Here is a 20,035-nt window from a genome sequence, read left to right as displayed (position 1 = left end):
TATCATTTGTAAATTGAAAATTGGATCAGTGTTAGCATTTCAATTTTCAATTTTTGAAAATTAAAAATAAAAACTTAAAATCAAAATTCAATTTTTCATTTTGAAGAGTTTAAATGAAAACAGAAAAGACTGCAATATGACTTTTTTCTTTAATGCCTTGTCTGTCTTTTAGAAGAAAAGACGATTGGACACAATATCCACTCACCCATGTGGTCAACTGTTACTTAGTTATGCTACCAGCTGGAGCAAGCTCTTGATGAAAATACATTTACTCTATCATGCCAGATACCAAGTAGAAGATTACAACTATAAAATTGGCAACAAACTCCTACACTGTAAATCATTTCATGGTCAATTTAATAATAGCATGTCAGTACAAGTAGCTCTCCTCTTGTATTTTCAGTCAAAAATTATGGTATATGTTTACATCTAGTTTTATTTTATTTATTTCCTTTTGTTGTAACTATGTTGTAACTTAAATTAAGCCCTCCGCATTCTAGTTCCAGGTCACCAGATACTACATAGTATCTCAGGCAGAACCATACACATAGCGTACAGCAGCATTTGTGAAATTAAGTGTAGCCTTTAATACCCCAGCATAGAGTATAGTGGAAGGGCCTAGCTAGCAAGTCTTTACTGGTATAAAGTGATATTATAAGATGGACTCAGCTAAGACTACATCACTATATGACTATCTAACTGCATGCACTTACATGACATCATATTTCTCAGCCAAAACTTGAAAAGATGCAACTGTGAGAGGAAAAGTAGCATACATGTACATTAATCAAGTTGCAATATTTGCAATGAGCTTACAATGAACATTTGAAGCAGGCTGCAATGGTAAGACAGTGACACAGCTGTACTTTGAACTGCAAAATATTTATGAATAGATCTAGATTTATAATGTGGCCCATAGATTTACCTTGGTGTCAGTGCATTGATGAATCCTTCTATCTTGCAGTGGCAAAAAAGTTTAATGATATCCCCTTCATACAAAGGAATTTCAGACCCAACAAAACCAGCCATTTCAGAAAACAGCACCGTCTGTTATGCTGGAAATTCTGCTATAGGCATTGATTATATATATGCGTACTAGAGGTTTGACAGGAAGTCCAGCTAATGTGATATTATTATTAACATCATTACTATAGATGAATGTAGATACAACATAGGGGATGAGCCAAAGCTAGCAATGCATTTATATCAGGGACATACTCTTGATCATGGTGTCAGTAAAGCTCATTTCTGACTTCTACTACTGCATGTATTTCTAGCATAAAACAACTGCTTAACATAGCTTTAGATGCAATATCATTCACTGAGTATTAAACATTAACTGAGGTCCAGGCTGAAGCTCGATTCAGAACTGAGAAAATTGCTCAGTTGACTTTCACACAGTTTCTACATCAACAAAGATGAGTTTCATATTTCATAGTGACTTAATAAATAAACTTCAGTAGCTGCTGGAGAAGTCTTTGGACGGCATTTCTGGTAGACATCTCTTGCTGCAGGATGCTGATGCTGCAGGTTGGCCATTAAATTGATGCTTAAAACTAAGTGGGCGTGGTTAAATTAGGAGAGGTGTGGTTGGATTTTATTTTCGTAATGTCTGATGAAGTTACCTTTGAAACTGTCGTGGAGAGCCCTAAACCTCTTACTGAACCTTCTGAGAAGGTACAATAATGGTATACTTGGTTGATTTGATGTAAATATTCTCAGGATGGTTTTGTATCTCAACATATAAGCGCTAAAAGTATGCCTTTAGAAGGTGACGATAGTTCTCCTCCCTCTTTTGACTTTATCACTGAAAATGTTTATATTGTTGAAAGGTTTGTCATAATGTAGTACTAGTAATGTATATTAATACAATGTCACTATGTCTTAATGTTTGAATGTACATGTATTCCCGTGTATTCCTACATGTACATGTAGATGCTCATGTACATGTACATGTATACACATACAATGTACATGTATACACATACACTGTACATGTATACACATACAGTGTACATGTGCATTCTTAGTATGAAATTGATTGTGCCAGTCAACAGACAAATGTGACATAAGAAATGCCACTTGAGAGTAATTGATCAATCGTTTCCTAGCTTTTAGATGTGCCTTGCACTAGGTATGATTTTTCAGATTTCCAGCACACCCTTGAGGAAAGAAGGTGAAAGAAATCTTTACCATCTCAAGCTAGGATGTACCTTGCCTTTTAATAAATCATCACTTCATTTCCACCAAACCTGTAGAAAAATATAGTCCTGCTAAATTCAGCCTGAAAATATTTATGCTCTGGATTTCTTGGTATAATAGCGAAGTGTATCTGTTGATATTCAATTTTAAGTGGCATTACATTTTCCAACAAAGAAAACCATTTGTTGTATCTTTCACTTAACCATCATTGCATTCACTATTAGCTGCCATACTTTTTGGCCAAATTTGCTAGGCTTACTGTTTGATGCAGCTCAATCAATGGATGGATGTTTTACATTGAAATTATGTATACTATAGGGGAACAACTCGTGATGGAAAGAGAAGCAAGCGAATGATGTGTACCTGTCAGTTTGACCCAGGTATGAATATGATTTTAGTCATAAATTAATGTTAATTTTTGATATGTTACTTCATAGAAACTGATAATCACTCTGAAGCTTGTGGTGAAAACTGTCTAAACAGATTGTTAATGATAGAATGGTGAGCAGAGTAGTATCTTTTTTGGTATTATGTTTCTTAACATAATTTAGTGGTTCTCGTTGCCCCTGTGGTGAATACTGTACTAATAAAAGATTTACAAGAGTAATGGTGTTTTCCTTTAGCAGCTAGTACATGTGCATTCTTTTTGTCATTATAGTCAAGCTATGCCAATGTCGAAGTTATTAAAACTGAAATGAAGGGCTGGGGATTAAAAGCTACCTGTGATATTTCTCGGTAAGCTAAGTGTGTCTCTCTGTAACTCGTTTTATTTAACTTGATTTAGGTATTCATTTGTTATGGAATACTGTGGCGAAGTGTGTAGCCTTGAAGAATTTGAAAGAAGAAGAAACATATATGAAAAGGAAAGCAGAAGACATTATTATTTTATGTCACTGAAAACAGATGAGGTACAGTGTTATCTATTGTAATAATAATAGATTTCTGAAAAGATACTTGACGCTACAAGGAAAGGAAATCTCTCCCGATTTATTAATCATAGCTGTGAGCCTAACTGTGAAACTCAAAAGGTGTTTTTTGTGTTGAGTAATGATTAGTTGCATACTTTTATGGTTTTTAGTGGACTGTTAATGGACGGCTAAGAGTTGGATTTTTTGCTTTAAGACATATACCTGCTGGAGAAGAACTCACTTTTGATTATCAGTTTCAACGTTTTGGAGAATCTGTTCAAAAATGTTATTGTGGTAGTGAAACTTGCAGAGGCTTCTTAGGAGCGAAGCAGACTACTGATGTTGTGCGTAGTGACATGTATTTTCCTACACGGGACAGGAAAGCAAAGCGTCGTTGTGATGATGCTGATTCAATGGTATGTGTATTTAATATGTTTAGCCATTACTATTATCCTAATACTCACATGTAGTTTGAAAAAGAAATATATGATGTTGTGGGAAGCACATGGCGTCTCAAGAACTCAGACCAGGTTCTATCATTATCTCGCCTCATGCTAAGAGCAGAGTCAATCAAGCAGAGAAGAATGCTTTTAAAAGTTCTTCAGGTATGGTAATGAATCCTTTTATTTTAGTTTTTATGCATTTATAAGGCTACCAAAGACAATGCATGTTTAAAGCGGTTCCTGTCATTTCAAGGGTTAAGATTATTATGGAGTTGGATGGTAGAAGTAACAGATCAGCAAACTTCTGAAGCCTTAGATGCTAAAATACAGGTTCATATATGTAGTTTTTTTGTTTTTTTATTTTTAGTACTACCAAGTATTATACTTTAGGTAATACTCTTTCTATTACTTAGATTTTATTGACGCTGCAATCATTACCTGTACCAAATAGAAATGTGCTTAAGGACAATAAAATTTGGCAGTTAGTACAAAAATGGTCTGAGCCAAGTATTCCTTCTAATTCACACAGTAAGTCTGAACTGTTAGCAGCATTCAATTATTTATTTATTTTTATCAGTAGATCAAGACAGTGTTGTCATTCGTGAAGCTGACTGTTCAATTAGCCAAGATAATATAGATGGAGAAAATAAGCATTTAGAGGTATTGTTGAATATCATGCATGGTTTAATTTTTCTTAGGATTGCCCAGAAAAGGTTGTAAAAGTAGAGGCTGAGATTTTAGAAACACATAGTGACCTGTTGTCTGAAGCTGAAAGTAGAGAAGCTGTAGCTTCTTTTGAAGGTTAAAACCTGATTTCATTGTTGATAGCATGTCATACATTTTTCATAATAGATGAAGAATCAAGAGTAGTTAGTATAGCAAATGATCTCCTAGAAAAGTGGAATTCATTAAAAGAAGTGTTTAGAATACCAAAGAAAATACTTTCGGTAAGTTGTATCTTTTTTAGTGTATTTGAAGGATCCAGTGTAGGATGATGTCCGATCGAAGGAGAAAAAAGTGGAAGAGAGCGATGAAGACAACAGGAGAAAGCGCAAGAGAGAAAGTAAATGGGACACCAGTGAAGGATATCAACCAACAAAGTAAGTATAATATAAATTTATATGCATGTACATGATCCATGTAGCACATTCACCAGACCTGGAGAAAAAGTGTCACAATCATATTATGTACCCCAATCCCGCCCACCAGCGAGAACTGGTTTATTAGGCCCTCCTCCTCCATCTATTGCTGGACTTCCTTTACAAAATACTGTCATTGTTCAGCACCAGTCAGGACAAAGTGTTTATGTTCAGCAGCAAATATTCCCTACACCCTCAAATTTTCCACAAGGCATGCTAGCAGCACAGTATGCTCCTGTCAATTTCCCTCCTCCAACATTACCTGTAAGAATTTTATGTACAATTATTATTAAAGACATGTACATATTGCTGTGTTTTTACAATACTACAGTTACCTGTTATTAATTTGGATTCTGCTCCTCTGCCAGTAACGTCTATGCAATCTCAGTTACTTGAAGTTACTCCTAAACCTACTCTTGAACCTAGTAATAGTTTAATACCACCCACAGTTAGGAACGCTGCAGCAAATGTCTCAGCCACAATCCCCCCACCACCTCCTGTCGAGAAACCATTGCCACAAAACTGGAAGGAAGTAAAGGAGCCTTCTGGAAAGGTTTGTTATTATTGTACCTTACTATCCTTATACACGAGGACTACTTTCTTTGCAAATGCCATTATTTGTGTCATACTCTCATTAGGTGTATTACTACCACACCATAACTCGTAAAACGCAATGGGAACGTCCAACTGAAGAAGACATCGATGGTGATATTATGATGGATCTAGCAACACCGGATACTAATGATGATGATCCTAATGATGAAGAAGATGAAGAAGATGATGACAATAACAGTGTCGAGTCAGCACATGAAGGACAGCCTCATACTCCAGAAGGATCCCCACCTTCATTGACTCCAAATCAGGTGAAATAATGTTGTAATTATTTATTTATTTATTTATTATAAATTTTATGTATCTAGGAAAGCACTGAAAGTAGAAGGCAATCAACAGCAAAAGATTCATTCAAACATTCGGTATGTTTATTATGTTACACTATAGATAATCAAGAATAATGTTTAGCTATCAAAACTGGTTGTGAGATGTTTGGACCATCATCGTAAACCTACTTGCAAATATGGACGTATTACTTGTTCTGAAGATTTTAAACACTTAGCTAGAAAGGTATTTTATTTATAAGGCAATAATTCAAAGTCTTATTATTATCATAATTGTAGCTGACATTTGGTATCACTGAGAAAGAGATCACAAGACGTGGCAGTGCTGATGCACTTGAATTTAATGATCAGGTGAAGTCTCGTACTAAAACATATATCAAGAACTATATGAAAAAGTTTGGTCCTATATATAGTCACTCATAGACATTTTATCATTATCACTGGGTATTCTCATAAAGCTGTTTTATTTTATTTTGTAAAGAAAAACTAATAAAAAATAATTATGAATATTTATGCATAAACGGAAGGTGTGCGGATGTAAACGAGTCGGAAGCACAGCGAGTGTCACATGGCTGTTAGGTTGCTTTGTGCCTTCTTGTCCTGTTAATTGAGGTTCATTATTGAAAGTATTGCTCCTCAGTAGGCTTTATAACTCGCTGGTTGGTGATGTCTGAGTCATCTTCAATTGATATGGTACGTTTTAATAACAAGATTTTGACATTGAAAGAGAGTCTCCCAAATGGGAATGCCACATGTATGATATTTATAAAGGGTTGGGAGGTTGAATTTATTCTTAGTCCTCACTGAGAATTTTTTGTGTGTAAGTTGGATCTTTGGGTTAAACTTTTCATATGTTATGTAATCGTAAAATTGGGCAGACAGCCCCGCCTTACTATAATTTATGGGTTTTAATTTGTGCATTTTAAGTAGTATTTTCTGTAATCTTTTACGTTTAGACCGAAGCTAGCCATATCTTGGACCTTCAAAATGGCAGTAATTCACTAGATAGTTCCACAAGGTTAGATAAAGAGTGCCTCTTTGTAGTTTACAATTTTTCTCTATTAGAGTAAGTGGACAAACTAGTCAAATGTTCACTTCTGAAGATAGTGGTGGGGAAACAGTAAATCAGTATATTCAGTCACCAGGTATGCACATTGTACACATGCTGCTATTGACAATTTTTTATATGTAGTTATTCCTGTGGTCAATCCATATGGTCCAATGGTTGTTATGGTATCAAACCCTGATTCAACTGATCATCAAACTACTCCCACCACTCCTCCTTCATCAAGTCCAACACATGAAACGAATCTCTTAACTCTCCTTCGTAACCAATTAGAATATTATTTTAGTAAAGACAATCTTGCTACTGACAAGTATTTATGTAAGTTGCCTTATGTCTTAATGCTTTGTTACTGTTGCCATTGTCATAATAGTATCTCAAATGGATAGTGACCATTTTGTTCCTGTTTCAGTATTAGCTAATTTTAATCAGGTGCTTAAGATTAATTAACGTGACTCTTTATGGTTATGTGCATAGGTGAAACGACTTAGTACTGATATGAATCTTATTGTGGAGGCTATTAAAGGTGTCTAATGTTTTAGATGTACATGTTGTTTGATATGATTTTTATTAGATTCAAGTACTTTGAAGCTTGATTCAACTGAAACGAAAGTCAAGGCTATACCAGAAAAGCGTTGTATATTAATACTTAGGGAAATTCCAAAGGAAACCCCTAAAGAAGTACATGTATTTGTGTTTATATGCATATTATATTGATCAATGATCACTTTAGGATGTATTTCGGTTATTTTCTGGTGCTAACTGTCCAAAGTTTTTATCTTGTGATTTTGCTGAAAATGATTGTTGGTATGTGACTTTTTCTGATGAAGAGGAAGCACAAGAGGTTAGTATTATATTTATGTACCTGTAGTTAATCTAGCTTTCATTATTGTTTTTCTTTCATAGGCATACAGGTATCTTAGAGAAGAAGTGAGAGATTTTCTTGGCAAGCCAGTTAGAGTATGTTTCTATTATTAGTCAGAGTTGTGAGTGATCTACTATTGTTAGGCAAGAATAAAGAATACTACAGTACAACGTGCCACTTCACTTCCAAAGACACGTCCTAATCCCAGTTATAATTATTCATCTGTTCAACCGGTTTGTTATGTATTTTAATGAATCAAATTCCAATGTTACTTTTGTTCTAGGTACAATTCTATCAGCAACCTGTTGTCTGGCCACCATATTATTCTGAACCATCCTATGTATGAATAATGATTTGAATTATGATGTGCTGTACTATTAATATATTATGCTTTCTAGACTTCTCCATATGTCAATGGGTTACCATCACACTCTGGCTTTCCTGGTGGTGAGATTAATTTTGATAGTTTTGGTTACTTTGCCATTTTAGGGGTTCCTTCACAACGATTTGTGTCGTCTACAAATAATAGAAGTACTAGTGGGAGTGGTGCCAGCACCAGTTCAAGTACACGGAAGACTCCTAGCAGCAGCAGCAGCAGTAGTACTAATGTTAAAGGTCGGCACTCAAGCACTAGTGATGTTAGTGATAGGAGGTATGCATGCCTTCAATTTTGACGTGATAGTAGTCAGTATGAATGACTTCAGAATAGGTAATGGTGGAGGGAGTTCATTTTCTCAAGGAGGGGGCATGCATGATTCAAGATATCGTCGTGATGATGAAAGGGATCGCACACGGAACTTGCCAAATAGGTTTAGGAAAAGAAATGAAGAAAGGACTGGGGGAAATGAAGACAAGCAAACAGTAGATAAAGAGAAATCTGCTGGAAACAATAGACCAGTAAGGATTGGTCATTATAAATTATTTTATATCTTTATTTTTTTGTTTATAGAGATATCAAAATAAAAGCCAACCTAAATTAGATTTTGCTCCAGCCAGTTTCCCTCCTTTACCTGGGCAAAGTGATTCTGGTATCACGCCTCTTCCTCCTCCTCTCCCTCCTACTTCTCCTGAAGCTAATTTAGCTGACATTGTTAAAAGGCGCCATGGTTCTCTACCCCTTTCTATTACTGGATCGTTAGATGTTATGGATATTAAAACTTCAGTTAGTGCATTGAATATGAATGAAGGAAAACCATTGTCACCTAATGCAACAACGTCATCTAAACCTGTACCTCCTGCTACTCAAATTCATAAAACAGACTCAAAGGTAAGAAAAGAGTGTGTATTTAATTATTTAGAGATAAAAGACATGTTGAAATCTTGCATGTAATATTTTGCCAACTTTGTTATCAACCCAGCCTTTGAAAATACCGTGTAGGGGGTTTATTTTGAGGATAATAATTTTCGCAAATGGCCTGTATCTGGAGGTTCACGAAATTACTTTTTGCGAATTGCCACTTTTTTGCCATCTTGTACTGTATTAAATTGATTTTCAAAGAATTTAATTTTGTGCATCTTCAAAAATCTGTGAAATTTGCAAAATTTATTATCCTCGGAATTAACCCACAATACTGTATGCATTAAGAAGCCTTCATAATTGTGTTGATGCATTCAATGCATTGTAGATTTTGGGAAAAGAATTTTCTGCCTTACTACATGTACTTTAAAAGTACATGTAGCTATAATGCTTATAAAAAAGACCATCTGTACTTATAGATCTATGTACATGTACATACTATAAACTCACTATAGCCATTAGCGCACTACACGAATCAAGTCATTATTAGGCAAAGCCCTTAGGGAATTGAAGTGTGTCTCTCTGTACCGGTTGTCTAACTATTATATAAGTTAATGGCTTAATTTTCATTGAAAACGGGCGTAGTCTCATCGAAATAAAATGGTGACTATGTCCTCATTTGCAATGAACGAGCAGCAACATAACACTAAACTGTTATCCGAAGGTTTCCCGAACAAGCACAGCAAGGAAGATGAACAAAAATGTTCTTCATTGATGCTAAAGATTTTATTGTAGAATGAGCTTTTTTCTGCACTGTACTGTAGCTTAAGAAGCCTCCACAACTGAACTGCAGTGCCTGCCTCTTGCTTCCAACTATCTTTAATGCCATAAAAAGATAATTTTAATTGCTACAAGATGTAATAACTGATGCAAAAAAATTATATTTTTAAGCAAGATAACACATGAAGAATAAACATCTGTATTTTCAATAATGCTTTGCTTGCTCGCATGTCATGCAGCACAACAAGAGCGTGGCGTTAGGGGGGTGAGCCCCTTAATATTTTACATTCTTCTTCTACTTTTGATATGCTGTGCCTAAATGGTCAGTCTGAAATAATAATAATAAAATAGATAGTATTGGTACATGTGCATGTAAGTGAAGTAAAAAAATCGCTAATGGTCAGTAATACTCACAAGTCAATAGGCGAGTGTGACCCCCTGTTGATTGCAGATGCTGCCTGTTGTGACTAAAGTTTGTAGCTAGTGAATGTAAGGATACTATTCACATTTCTTATTTGACCTAAAGCCCCAATTTTGAACCAGGTCCACAGCGCCAGCATAACTCCTACTTTTGTAAGTGAACAAGCAGCAGCTTCTCGATTCCTTTGTGACTTATTTTATAATAATAATAAGTTTTTATTATTGCTAATGAGATGGATGGATCTTAAGACAAGTCTTGCATTGATGTGAAGACTCCATAGACTGGATGATGATGGCAGGCCGAATGTTTGAATATTACTTGCTGTTATCAATTGTGTTAACTTTCTTGAGATGGAAGAATTGAGCTGATGAGAAAGGCCTGTTTTCTGAAGGCAACTTAACACTTATAGTTGTTCCAGATACTTTCTTAGAAATCAACAACAGTGTGTTAGATATTTTTTTGATATCTCAAACAAGTACATTCATCAGTTTTAGTCATGAGAGGACTACATTACTGAATTCTCATAAGCTAAGGAATCCATGATGAATTTTTTTAAACTGTTTAATACTGAAACTTGGATTATTATTATGTAATGATAATAATTGAGGCAGCTTAGGCAATTCCCACTGTAGCAGGAATTTTCTGCATGTACAGTGTATGTGTGTACATGCATCTCCAGTCATGCAAATCTTCTGGTCACGCCCCATGTGTACTAATTATTTATCTATTTGTCAATGATCTAATACAGTAGCACTATTTATTCTAACTAGGAGAATGTAAAACATTGTAAGGGGCAAACAAAAGCAATTATTTGTTTCATCATAGATATTAGAGACTATATATATATGTATACATGCTTTTGTTTGTTGTGAAATACAGTACACATCAAAAAAAGGCTAAGTAGGGTACACTAGAGAAGAGAACCTTGAAGGTAGTTCGTAGGTACTTCGTTACTACTTTGCTACTCTTTGTTACTCTTCGTTGCGTCATGCTGCGATCCCACCTGGTCACAGTAGTAGAACTTATGGATTCTTCTTTTGGCTGTCTGTTCTCTCCAAGTTAATCTATAACGCCACTCTCTCCTAGAAGCCCGTTTAGGATGTACTGTATTTGCTCCATTCTGCTGTCACACTACTGTCTTCTACTGTTGCGCTACTGTCCTGCTAATGTTGTAGTAAGCATGTGCAGAGAAGGAGCAACAAACTACCTACGCAAAAGTAGAGTAACTGCGGGGTAGCTACTTAGCCTTTTTTTGATATGTACTGTAATTATATAGGCTATAGTTATGACGAATTTACAAATAAATCAGAGTCAAATTTTTATTTATTTATTATTATTGACAAAAGTCCACAAAACTGACCAAAAATGAGAGAAAGGTTAATTGGTTAATGGCTATACATCTATTGAGTAATGGCAGTAACTACATTGTTACTGTCAACTTGCAATTTGATTGAATCAATGGACAGTAGTTACTCCTCAATTGAATGTGCTTCTTGCAAATTTAGAGATGATAATACGTTATTAAACATTGTCACATTATATGAAGAACCATGCATTGCTATCGTTAAGAAATAACTTTGCAAAGGTATATTTTTTCGCTTTAGAGTGCTTGCATTTTGACTTGCACTTAGTACATTCATAAATGTCATTGTATACAAGTTACATTTGAAAATTACAGACTGTACACTTTGATGTTCATCATAAATGACAGATACATGTATAATCTCACCGTCTATCAGTGTTGTTTTGGTTTATCTGTAGCATTTTAGTTGTAGTTATAGTACTCAAAAAAAAATATTATTAGTTAAAGTTCTAGTTAGAGCTAAGATATAAATGCCTTATTCTAGTTATGATTAATCTTTAACAATTATTTTTAGTTATAGTTTTAGTTCTGGTTTTAATTATCAACAATGTAATTCAACAAAACAAAATTAGTCAAGCAAAATAGCCCTGTTCATTCGGAGTAGAGTCTCCCTTTCTAAATTTTTTCCACTCAAACGATTTTATTTTCCTCTGCAAGCATCTCCACTGATGGAAAAAACCCTTTCTACTGGTGCAGATGACGCAGGAATTGACAAAATGTCACCTACAACATCAAAGAGCTTTGGATATGATTGAGAGCATGAAAGCCAAAACATAATCGGGTCAATGTCTTCATTTATGTCCAGATTCTAGTTATCATATAAGCACATCTCCTCTTCAATTTTTGAAATTTTATCAAGTGACTGTGACAGGCTTTCTCTGTTTCTTGCTAGTATTACAGCAAAGTGTTTAAATTTCTTTTTTGGAGGCTCTAATGATTGAGATTCAGAGTTATTCTGGAATTAGTCATCTAACTCAGAGCTATCATCTGTCTTACTAAATGAAATAATTGCCCTCTTAGCCTCAATGGTCTGCTCTCGTGAAAGAGCAAGCCATAACAAAGAAGATAAGTAGCAGCAACATAAATAGGATCAAAGTAAGTAGATCTAGTGTCATAAACTCTTTGAAACGTCGATTAAGCTCCTGAACTATCATATTACTCAGCGCGGCCATCCCCGGTTTTCCCCCTATTTCTTTTAGATGCATTCCAAGTTCCAATACAATAGGTATTATGGATGAAATTGAAGTGCAGTTCTCTGAACTAGCCAACTGGGTATAATGTGCAAAAGGATCGAGTAGAGCTTTGTAGTTTTCCAACATCTTCCAATCACTGTTAAGAAGACAATTCCATTCGAACTCTTGGCATATGTCAGTCACATAGACTCTAAGCTCTAGAAGTCGTTACACCACAATGTGGGTAGAACTCCAACAGGTAGGGCAATGACTTAGTAGTTTCTTCTTAGACAGTGCTATTAGCTTCTCTGTTGCCTTACTTGATTCATTGAACTTTTTTACAAGTGTAAATACTTCAGCCAATATTTTTTTTTACTGAAGGACAAGTATCAAATTGTTGAGCAACCATTTTTAAAGTATTGGAGAAGCAATTCAGTCTATTCAGACTCAAAAAGACGGAATCATGCTGAATCTCTGCATTATGAAATGCTTCTATCTCTTCCAGGACCAAAGTATTGTCAAGAGCAGATTCGAATTCGTCATCATCAACCGGAGCCTCCATTATCACTTCCTCCATCACCTCCTCTATCACCTGCTCTATCACCTCCTCTATTACCTCCTCCTCCTCTCTCTCGTCTTCCTTCTCCTCCAGTATAACTTGACTGTCTTCTCTAAACACAGCAACCATATTTGAACTGTAGTCAGTTACAATCCTACTGACTCTATCACATCTATTTCCTAGTCTCGAAGAATATCTCTTGTTATCTGAAGAACTCTTTCTGCTGTGTGAGGATGAGTAAATCACTTCACTGCTAGGGTACAATGAAATGAAGAAAGGCTTTTCTTCAAAAAACAGTGACCAGTAACACCTAGTAATGATTCCAACATTCCTTTCTTTGACCAAATATCAATGGTCAAAGCTTTTTTCCTCCTTGAAGCGAAAAAGAAATTCTTCTCTTAAGCTCTGTAAGTAACTTTGACATCTCTCTATCCATGGTATTACGAGAAGGAACAGAAAACCTAGGGTTTAATTCATTGAGAAAGCTTCTTAATTCTTTGTTTTCGACAATACTAACTGGGGAACTGCTGGTAGCGACTAATATTACGAACTTTTTCATTAGGGAACAGTAGATGGGACTACCAGGCTCATAAGGTTTCTTTCCCTGAATACATGATTCAATTGTTGGTGTCAGCGACTTGTTTTTTGTAGAGAACGTAACAATGACCTTCTTGGCTTCCTCCTTTTTCCTCCCTTTTTCTCCATATCTTGGCGTTCCTTCTTGTGGAATTTCTCTAGATGCTTTCTCAAGTTAGTGGGATATTTGCCAGCGATCTTGATCCCACAGAGCTTGGGCTCATTCTGGCCATCCCCAACTTCTACAATGCAAATACTCTTGTTCCCTTCTTCATTAAACTCGAAATATTCCCACACAGAGCTTTCCCGGGGCCTTCCAGATGTCATTACTAACTGTTGAGAATGGATTGAAGAGGATCCTTACAGCAGCGAAGTCCACCATGTGAAAAGTAGGTGTGTCACAAGAAGGAGAAGTTTAATTAATTGGAAGGTGTGGTTAATACTAGTGCAAAAAAGACTCTTGATTCTAGTTCTAGTTTGCATTACTCATTTTAGTTATGATTCTACTTAATTAGTCTCGCCCCGCCCCTTTGCTACCTGCGGAGGAAGGGTCTGGAGACACTCAAGGTAAAAATGTGTGCTCATGCAGAGAAATCCACGTCCCAATCAGATTGCTCGAACCACGTGTAGGACAAGAAGTCATGTGACCGAAGAGCTCTGTTTCAGACAAAAGAAGAAGAATGAGGACCAAATAAAGGAAGGAAGGAGCCTGTAACGCTCCCTGGACTTCTTTCTCAAAGTTTAAGAGCAGCATTACTGTGCTGCTTACTACAACGACGCCATCGCATTTATGACGTAATAATACTGTCACGTGTTTACAATAAAACGTCATCAATAAAAAGTAAATATTATGGCGCTCTGTGAAGAGTTGCTGCTCTCAAATCTGCAAGAGATGTCCAAGAGACTGTATCCTCATCTTTTCTTAGCTGCAAAGTATCTGTTTAAGCTGTTTTGACGGATCTGGTCTCCTCTGTCACATGACGTAGAGCTAACCACGTGTTCTTCTTTCCACACACTTTTACCTTGAGTGTCTCCAGACCCTTCCTCCGCAGGTAGCGAAGGGGCGGGGCGAGACTACTACTTAATTTGACACAAATAGAAGCATATTAGTTTAGTTAATTAGTATTACAATTTTGCCATACTAAAATAGATTTAGTTACAGTTATAGTTAACTAGCACAACACTGCCATCTGTTACTCTCTCGTATTGGGGCTGAAGAAGTTCGCTGTCACTAGATATTGAGATGGTGTTCGTGATATCTTCAATAGCATCCCATACTGTTTTGACAATGAAGGACAGAAAAGTAGTGTCATCATATTTCTTTACTCATACTTTGGAGAAGTTATAAGGCGTGCTAACCTTTAAGGAACCGACATTGCCTTCCCAGAGACGCTTCCTATCTTCGTTACTACTCATCAGTGACCAAGAGTTTAAGAACAGTTACATAAAGGAAATCCAAAGCTTCTTTGTTAAAGTAGTTGTATTTACTTCACAGAATTTAGTTTACATGTGTTTTTACAATATTTCATCCTACCGCATTAAGTCATTGACATAAATAGATACCTTGTGCACACATCTGGCCTGGGTGTGACCAGAATAGGTGTGACTGTAAACACAAGTACATACAGAAGAGCTTCGCTTCAGTGGGGCTCGCTTTTGCTTGCCCCAATAAAATGATGTAAAAACACATATGAACTACGAAGTGAACCAGTATTGATGAGTGAACAGAAAAGAAAAAAGCTCAACATCAACAAGCTAGCTGGAATAAGAGCTGACAGTGACAGCCCTTCTAGGTGTGTTTAACTGTTGCATACTTTATTGCCCTTAACTTAGTGTCTGTATCAAGGCTGTAGCATTTATGTTGAATGAGTTGAAGGCACAAAACAGAGACAGTTTTAAAACAGTAGCATCTACATGTATGTTGATTTAATAAGAAGATTGATTTCTCGTTATAGCCTTAGCCGTTGCCCACTCTCTTGAAACTGTGTCATATAAAAGCCATTGGACTTCTCTCATGTCCCTCAACAACAGGTTTATGTTCTCTTCCTTTAGAGCTACTGCCTGTAATGAAAATGCCCTTGACCTTATGAATATATATGACTGATCTGTGTTCTTTGATTGAAAGGAGATTATGATCTCTGGCAAATAGTGTCTGATTAGGACATCTTTCTGAGCGAAGGAGTCATTCAGGAGCCATGTTAAATCAATAAACTCCCTCTTCTTAATCCTCTTTATTGCATTGGTTGATATCATTACCACGGTCATCATTTTGATGTTCTCCCCAATGAGAATCCCTCTGAGCTGCATGTATCCCTTGTCACTAGTAGAGACAACACTGCAAGTCTTCCACCACAAGTGAAGGTTTTACTTTTAAGTTTACACTATCACCTATTGGAGGATAATCTAATCACACTAATCAACATCTACTTGTATCTCACTCAGCTAATGTTCTTTGTAGCCTGACTCATACTCTATAGGCAGAAATTTTTGTGAATGATGAATTAGCAGGAATTCGTGAGGCCAAATTTTGTGAATTTTTTGAAGTACCACCATTTTGTAATAGTTTGGAGAGTTAAAATTAATTAATTACCATGCATGAATAATAATGAGCCACCATTTTGAAATAAGCACGTTGAAAGACATGGCAAAAGAGTTGGTGATAGAAAGCTGTGTTAGAGGATATCAATCATGTGTATAAAGAGACATGGTCAGCCTCAATTGGCCAGTTTCTGACCTGTCGACCGAAGGATGACAATATTTATGATCTCTACTCTACTGCTGTTTTGGAAGGAACTGGTGAAACGGTTGGCCACATTCCACATTATATCTCTGCTTTGTGTGGATCATTTTTCAGAAGGGATGGAAATATTTTATACTAAGTAACTGGTAAGAAGAGGTATTCTAAAGACCTGGAACAAGGTGGCCTGAAAATTCCTTGTCTAATGATCTTATATCATCTGAAAGTAGATATCAAAATAAGAAAAAGCTCCAAGGAATATTGGGAACAAAATATCAGTTAGAGAGCTCAAAGGACACAATGAAGAGGAAGGTGGACCTAAAAAAGATCAAATCAGAATTGAAGGAAGAAAACTTAGAAGGCAGACATTTCTTTATCTTACCACATTATCAATCAACTATATACTTCACATTATTTTATTATAACACTATAAATTATCTGTGGAGGGAGGAAGTCTCCAGACATTGTGCCAGCAAACAATGCTGTTATTGGCCTCTTATCATTTGTTCCAGGAACAGCTACTCTCGTTGATCCCTCCTTGGCCATAGTCCACTGACCAACTGGAACACATTTCAGACCTGTATGATCCCAATTGACAATGAGAGCACTAGGTATATCCTCAATATCAGTTATACAAGTGACATCAAACAAAAATTGGTGCTTCATGGTTTCAAAGTCATCTGACTTCACACTCATCTTTGTGTTGGCTTTTTGTTTTACGTAACCCATTCTCTTCAAAACACTTCTAGCCCGCTCTTTAGAAAAGCTAATATGAAGACCCTATAGGGTGCTAACTTCTAGAAGCAATTATAGATACCGTATATGAGACACTATCCGTAAATTTCCGTATCCTATCCGCATTCTTTAATAAAAAAAATTTCGAAATTCTCCTGGTGGTTGGCAAAACAAGGCAAAACCAATGGATAGGAGGCTAAAAGCAGCCTTTGTGGACAAGTTGCTTCAAGTGCAATGACGCTTTTTCTCAGGAGACATTCTGGGCTTTATTCTTCACTGTTTTTGGCATTTATTGCCACTCAGGCAAGCTCTGGAAGCCATGAAGGCCTCTTGTTCCTTGTTTCCCCATGTAGCTACACTGTATCTTGTCCTCCAAATCTTGAGTGTGGGTGGATACCGTAATGCAATAATTACTTGCAGAAATTAGCGCCCTATAGGGTCTATATGACCACCATTTATCTCAAGCAAGTTCTGTCATAGCCATTCACTATCCCCTTTCCAGTTGCTATTACGATATGAGTGTTTACAACTGAAGCTGCTTATTTCCCAACAATAAAGGCCTTCCTCTTTTTCTTGATCCTAAGTTACTCACCTCTATGAGAGGATCATTTCCTTTCTAGATGCTAACTCCTTTTGTCTTGGTTCATCCAAGTACAGACAGTACATTCTTTCAATGATCTGTTAGAGAAGTCACCTTTATTATGATGCTTGACTGTGTTAGTTATCCCCATCTCAGCAGCTCTCTGGGCAATCCTCACCTTCTCTTCTTCTGAATACACATTGTACTCTTCCTTTTTCCTTTTTGTTGGTCATCATTGATACATGTGTCTACTACAATTTTTCTTTTCTGAGATAATACATTTTGGACATTGTTGAGTATTTCTGTATTTTCTTTTTTTTTTATCATCAGCAATTCTCTTTTATGCATAAATTCTATTTATGTTTCTCTAGCCAGTTTGTTTTATGAATGTCCACTCCTGCATGAAAGACTCTAGTTGCACCGGTGACCCTCAACTAGGGGTTTGTCTTCTGCCCTTTGATTCCAGACATCCTCCATAAGCAAGATAGTATCATTCCCAAGCATATCCTTCATAGTAGATGTCATTTTGAAGCTCTTCTAGTAACCAGTCCTATTAATACGAGATAAACTTATTTGTAATTTTGTATAATTATAACTTACTTCGAAATTGTGATTGTTCTTTTTTAGTGTCAGATATTTTCCTATTAAGCAATAGGCATTCTCAAACCCTAGGCTTTCCAAATGAGCACCAAGGATGGCACCAATAGCCGCTATCTCGGTCACTTGCTTGTCCCCATTCTTTCACCTATGAATTTAAGATACTTCAGGCTTTTTTGTACTGCAACTTTAAAAGAAGCTTGTTTCTTTGCCTAAAATAGAAATGAAAGTAGTTCTAGTCAAGCTACATGTAAATGGCCAGAATTAACACTATATCCCTTTAAGGGGGATGTGAGTTCTAGTACTGAAAGTTTTTTCTTTACAAGACTTTCTATTTCCAGAAGATCAACTTGGTTAAGCTTTTGAGAGACTATCCAGAGTATCAAAGACATCACAAAGAAAGGGAAGATTTACAATAAACCCCAGTTTCTTGAGTTGTATGTTCAATCCAAGAGCAGTAGCATCACCTTTGGCAGCTTCATTCCTTAGTACAGATTTCACTGGTTTATAGCAGTTTCTCATTGCATTGATGACAGCATTCTCAATTGAGTGAGAGATATCTGGCCTCAGAGGGATTTTTTTAGCTTTAGTTTGTGATGATCCATCACTCTCTTGTAGCATAAAGAAATTGCGAAATTGATATTGAAATGGAATACTTTGCAACATAATTATTACAAGTAAAACGAACCAGTCATTTATAGCATAGTATGCAGTATGGCCACTAAGGGTGGAGTCTTGATAACCTGTGCTGTAATCTTGTGCTGTACTGCTGTCTAGACTCCACCCATCATGCCATTGCTGGCCATACAGCAGCACTCTTTACTGTTTTTTAACTAATACTTAAGGCTATGGCAATTAAATTCATTGTATCTCCTTCATAAACGGGCAGGCGGGTGGATAATTTAATGGTAGTTTTCAATTTTAAGGCTGTAATATGTATATAGACTAGGTGGTAGTGCTCTATGGCTGTAGACCTGAGGCTCATGGCAGGTCTGCCATCACTAGTAGCAGACCTTGTAGCTCCTTTGATCTATGTCACTAGTATATCAGATATTGTATATATATATATATATATATGACGTCACTCAAAGGAACCGATATCTGTAGATAACGGACCTGTGGTTAGAAGAGGTCAGGATAGGTCTGATATCTAGAGATATAGGACCTGTCACTAAGTAAACAATCTTAAAAATAAATTTAATTCAATAAAATAAAACAGAATTGATCAAGTGAAGTAATTTTAGGTCTATAGTTGTCATCCTCTGAGAAGATAAGAAAGTTTCCTAATTTTTAAAGGCCGACAATGAACAGTCGCCTCAGGAAAGTTGAGAAAAGTGCTGTAATTGAAGCTAGGAAGGGCTTTGTTCTGTAAACACTACTCGAAGCACTGAGTGGGCTATGGGAAGTCGCTTGGAAAGCATCCCTTCTAGATTTAGGTCCTTTCCACTCCTTTTCGCTCACTCTCTTCAGTTTCCAACCTAACGGTCTTCTCAACTCTCCTCAGTTGCCTAATTCTTTCTCTCTCCACCAGCGTTCTCCTTCCCTATCCCCAATAAAGCAGACCACTGTTCAGTAAAGAGGACGAGGAGAAAACGATGTCGACAGCTTCACTGCTTCGCCCCTTCCTTGTCAGCCATTGCATGAAATGTGCTTAACATGGGTATGCGCATGCTCAATATGGTTATTAACTAGTTAATTCCTTAAAATGGCATCATATAGATACGATATGTTTTACATAGTATAGTAGACAGGTCTGTATCTG

At 36.4% G+C, this 20,035-nt stretch overlaps 3 protein-coding genes and 1 long non-coding RNA gene across 5 annotated transcripts in view; 3 read left to right on the top strand and 1 right to left on the bottom strand.

The window, feature by feature from the left end:
* The window catches only part of LOC109583103 (uncharacterized), a 23,942-nt gene extending 22,894 nt beyond the window's left edge, over positions 1–1,048 (bottom strand). Inside the window, exons 1-3 of the mRNA XM_019998284.1 lie at positions 926–1,048; positions 817–872; positions 714–753 (exon numbers count right to left, since the gene is read on the bottom strand). Coding sequence (XP_019853843.1) covers positions 714–753; positions 817–872; positions 926–1,029 — 200 coding nt within the window. The 5' untranslated portion in view covers positions 1,030–1,048. The remainder of the gene's footprint in view (positions 1–713; positions 754–816; positions 873–925) is intronic.
* A 524-nt stretch (positions 1,049–1,572) lies between these two features.
* LOC105313292 (histone-lysine N-methyltransferase SETD2-like) lies at positions 1,573–6,088 on the top strand. Of its 2 annotated transcripts, none has more exons than XM_019998283.1 (22): positions 1,573–1,677; positions 1,723–1,832; positions 2,521–2,582; positions 2,640–2,703; positions 2,754–2,805; positions 2,861–2,937; positions 2,987–3,110; positions 3,153–3,230; positions 3,281–3,526; positions 3,581–3,715; positions 3,761–3,883; positions 3,967–4,081; positions 4,134–4,213; positions 4,252–4,354; positions 4,406–4,500; positions 4,544–4,653; positions 4,698–4,956; positions 5,024–5,245; positions 5,331–5,555; positions 5,613–5,666; positions 5,713–5,814; positions 5,868–6,088. In XM_019998283.1, the coding sequence occupies exons 1-22, from the start codon at positions 1,609–1,611 to the stop codon at positions 6,009–6,011; spliced, it is 2,649 nt and encodes an 882-aa protein (XP_019853842.1). In that variant the 5' UTR covers positions 1,573–1,608; the 3' UTR covers positions 6,012–6,088. The 2 variants fall into 2 exon arrangements, with proteins under 2 accessions (XP_019853842.1, XP_019853841.1); XM_019998282.1 differs by having other exon boundaries at positions 4,131–4,213.
* Positions 6,089–6,155: 67 nt separating this feature from the next.
* Positions 6,156–20,035, top strand: part of LOC100633517 (la-related protein 4-like) — a 16,863-nt gene continuing 2,983 nt past the window's right edge. Inside the window, exons 1-15 of the mRNA XM_019998277.1 lie at positions 6,156–6,281; positions 6,545–6,606; positions 6,654–6,733; positions 6,781–6,972; positions 7,025–7,083; positions 7,129–7,177; positions 7,226–7,332; positions 7,385–7,495; positions 7,558–7,611; positions 7,660–7,749; positions 7,800–7,856; positions 7,915–7,963; positions 8,006–8,168; positions 8,221–8,413; positions 8,466–8,783. Coding sequence (XP_019853836.1) covers positions 6,255–6,281; positions 6,545–6,606; positions 6,654–6,733; positions 6,781–6,972; positions 7,025–7,083; positions 7,129–7,177; positions 7,226–7,332; positions 7,385–7,495; positions 7,558–7,611; positions 7,660–7,749; positions 7,800–7,856; positions 7,915–7,963; positions 8,006–8,168; positions 8,221–8,413; positions 8,466–8,783 — 1,611 coding nt within the window. The 5' untranslated portion in view covers positions 6,156–6,254. The remainder of the gene's footprint in view (positions 6,282–6,544; positions 6,607–6,653; positions 6,734–6,780; positions 6,973–7,024; positions 7,084–7,128; positions 7,178–7,225; positions 7,333–7,384; positions 7,496–7,557; positions 7,612–7,659; positions 7,750–7,799; positions 7,857–7,914; positions 7,964–8,005; positions 8,169–8,220; positions 8,414–8,465; positions 8,784–20,035) is intronic.
* Positions 15,253–18,046, top strand: LOC109583100 (uncharacterized). The gene is made up of 2 exons (XR_002185366.1): positions 15,253–16,543; positions 16,592–18,046. It is a non-coding gene; the product is annotated as an uncharacterized LOC109583100 (long non-coding RNA).

Source organism: Amphimedon queenslandica, unplaced genomic scaffold (genome assembly GCF_000090795.2).
Source record: "Amphimedon queenslandica unplaced genomic scaffold, v1.1 AMPQUscaffold_13329, whole genome shotgun sequence".
NCBI lineage: Eukaryota > Metazoa > Porifera > Demospongiae > Haplosclerida > Niphatidae > Amphimedon > Amphimedon queenslandica.
Note: the sequence above shows the minus strand (reverse complement) of the source record. Positions and strands in the feature narration are given on the sequence as shown.

Coding starts and splice junctions, on each gene's coding strand:
- LOC105313292 (XM_019998282.1), top strand. CDS start 1,609: ATGTCTGATGAAGTTACCTTTGAAACTGTCGTGGAGAGCCCTAAACCT. Junction 4,082..4,130: donor TATTCCTTCTAATTCACACA/GTAAGTCTGAAC, acceptor TATTTTTATCAG/TAGATCAAGACAGTGTTGTC. Junction 4,355..4,405: donor AGCTGTAGCTTCTTTTGAAG/GTTAAAACCTGA, acceptor TTTTCATAATAG/ATGAAGAATCAAGAGTAGTT.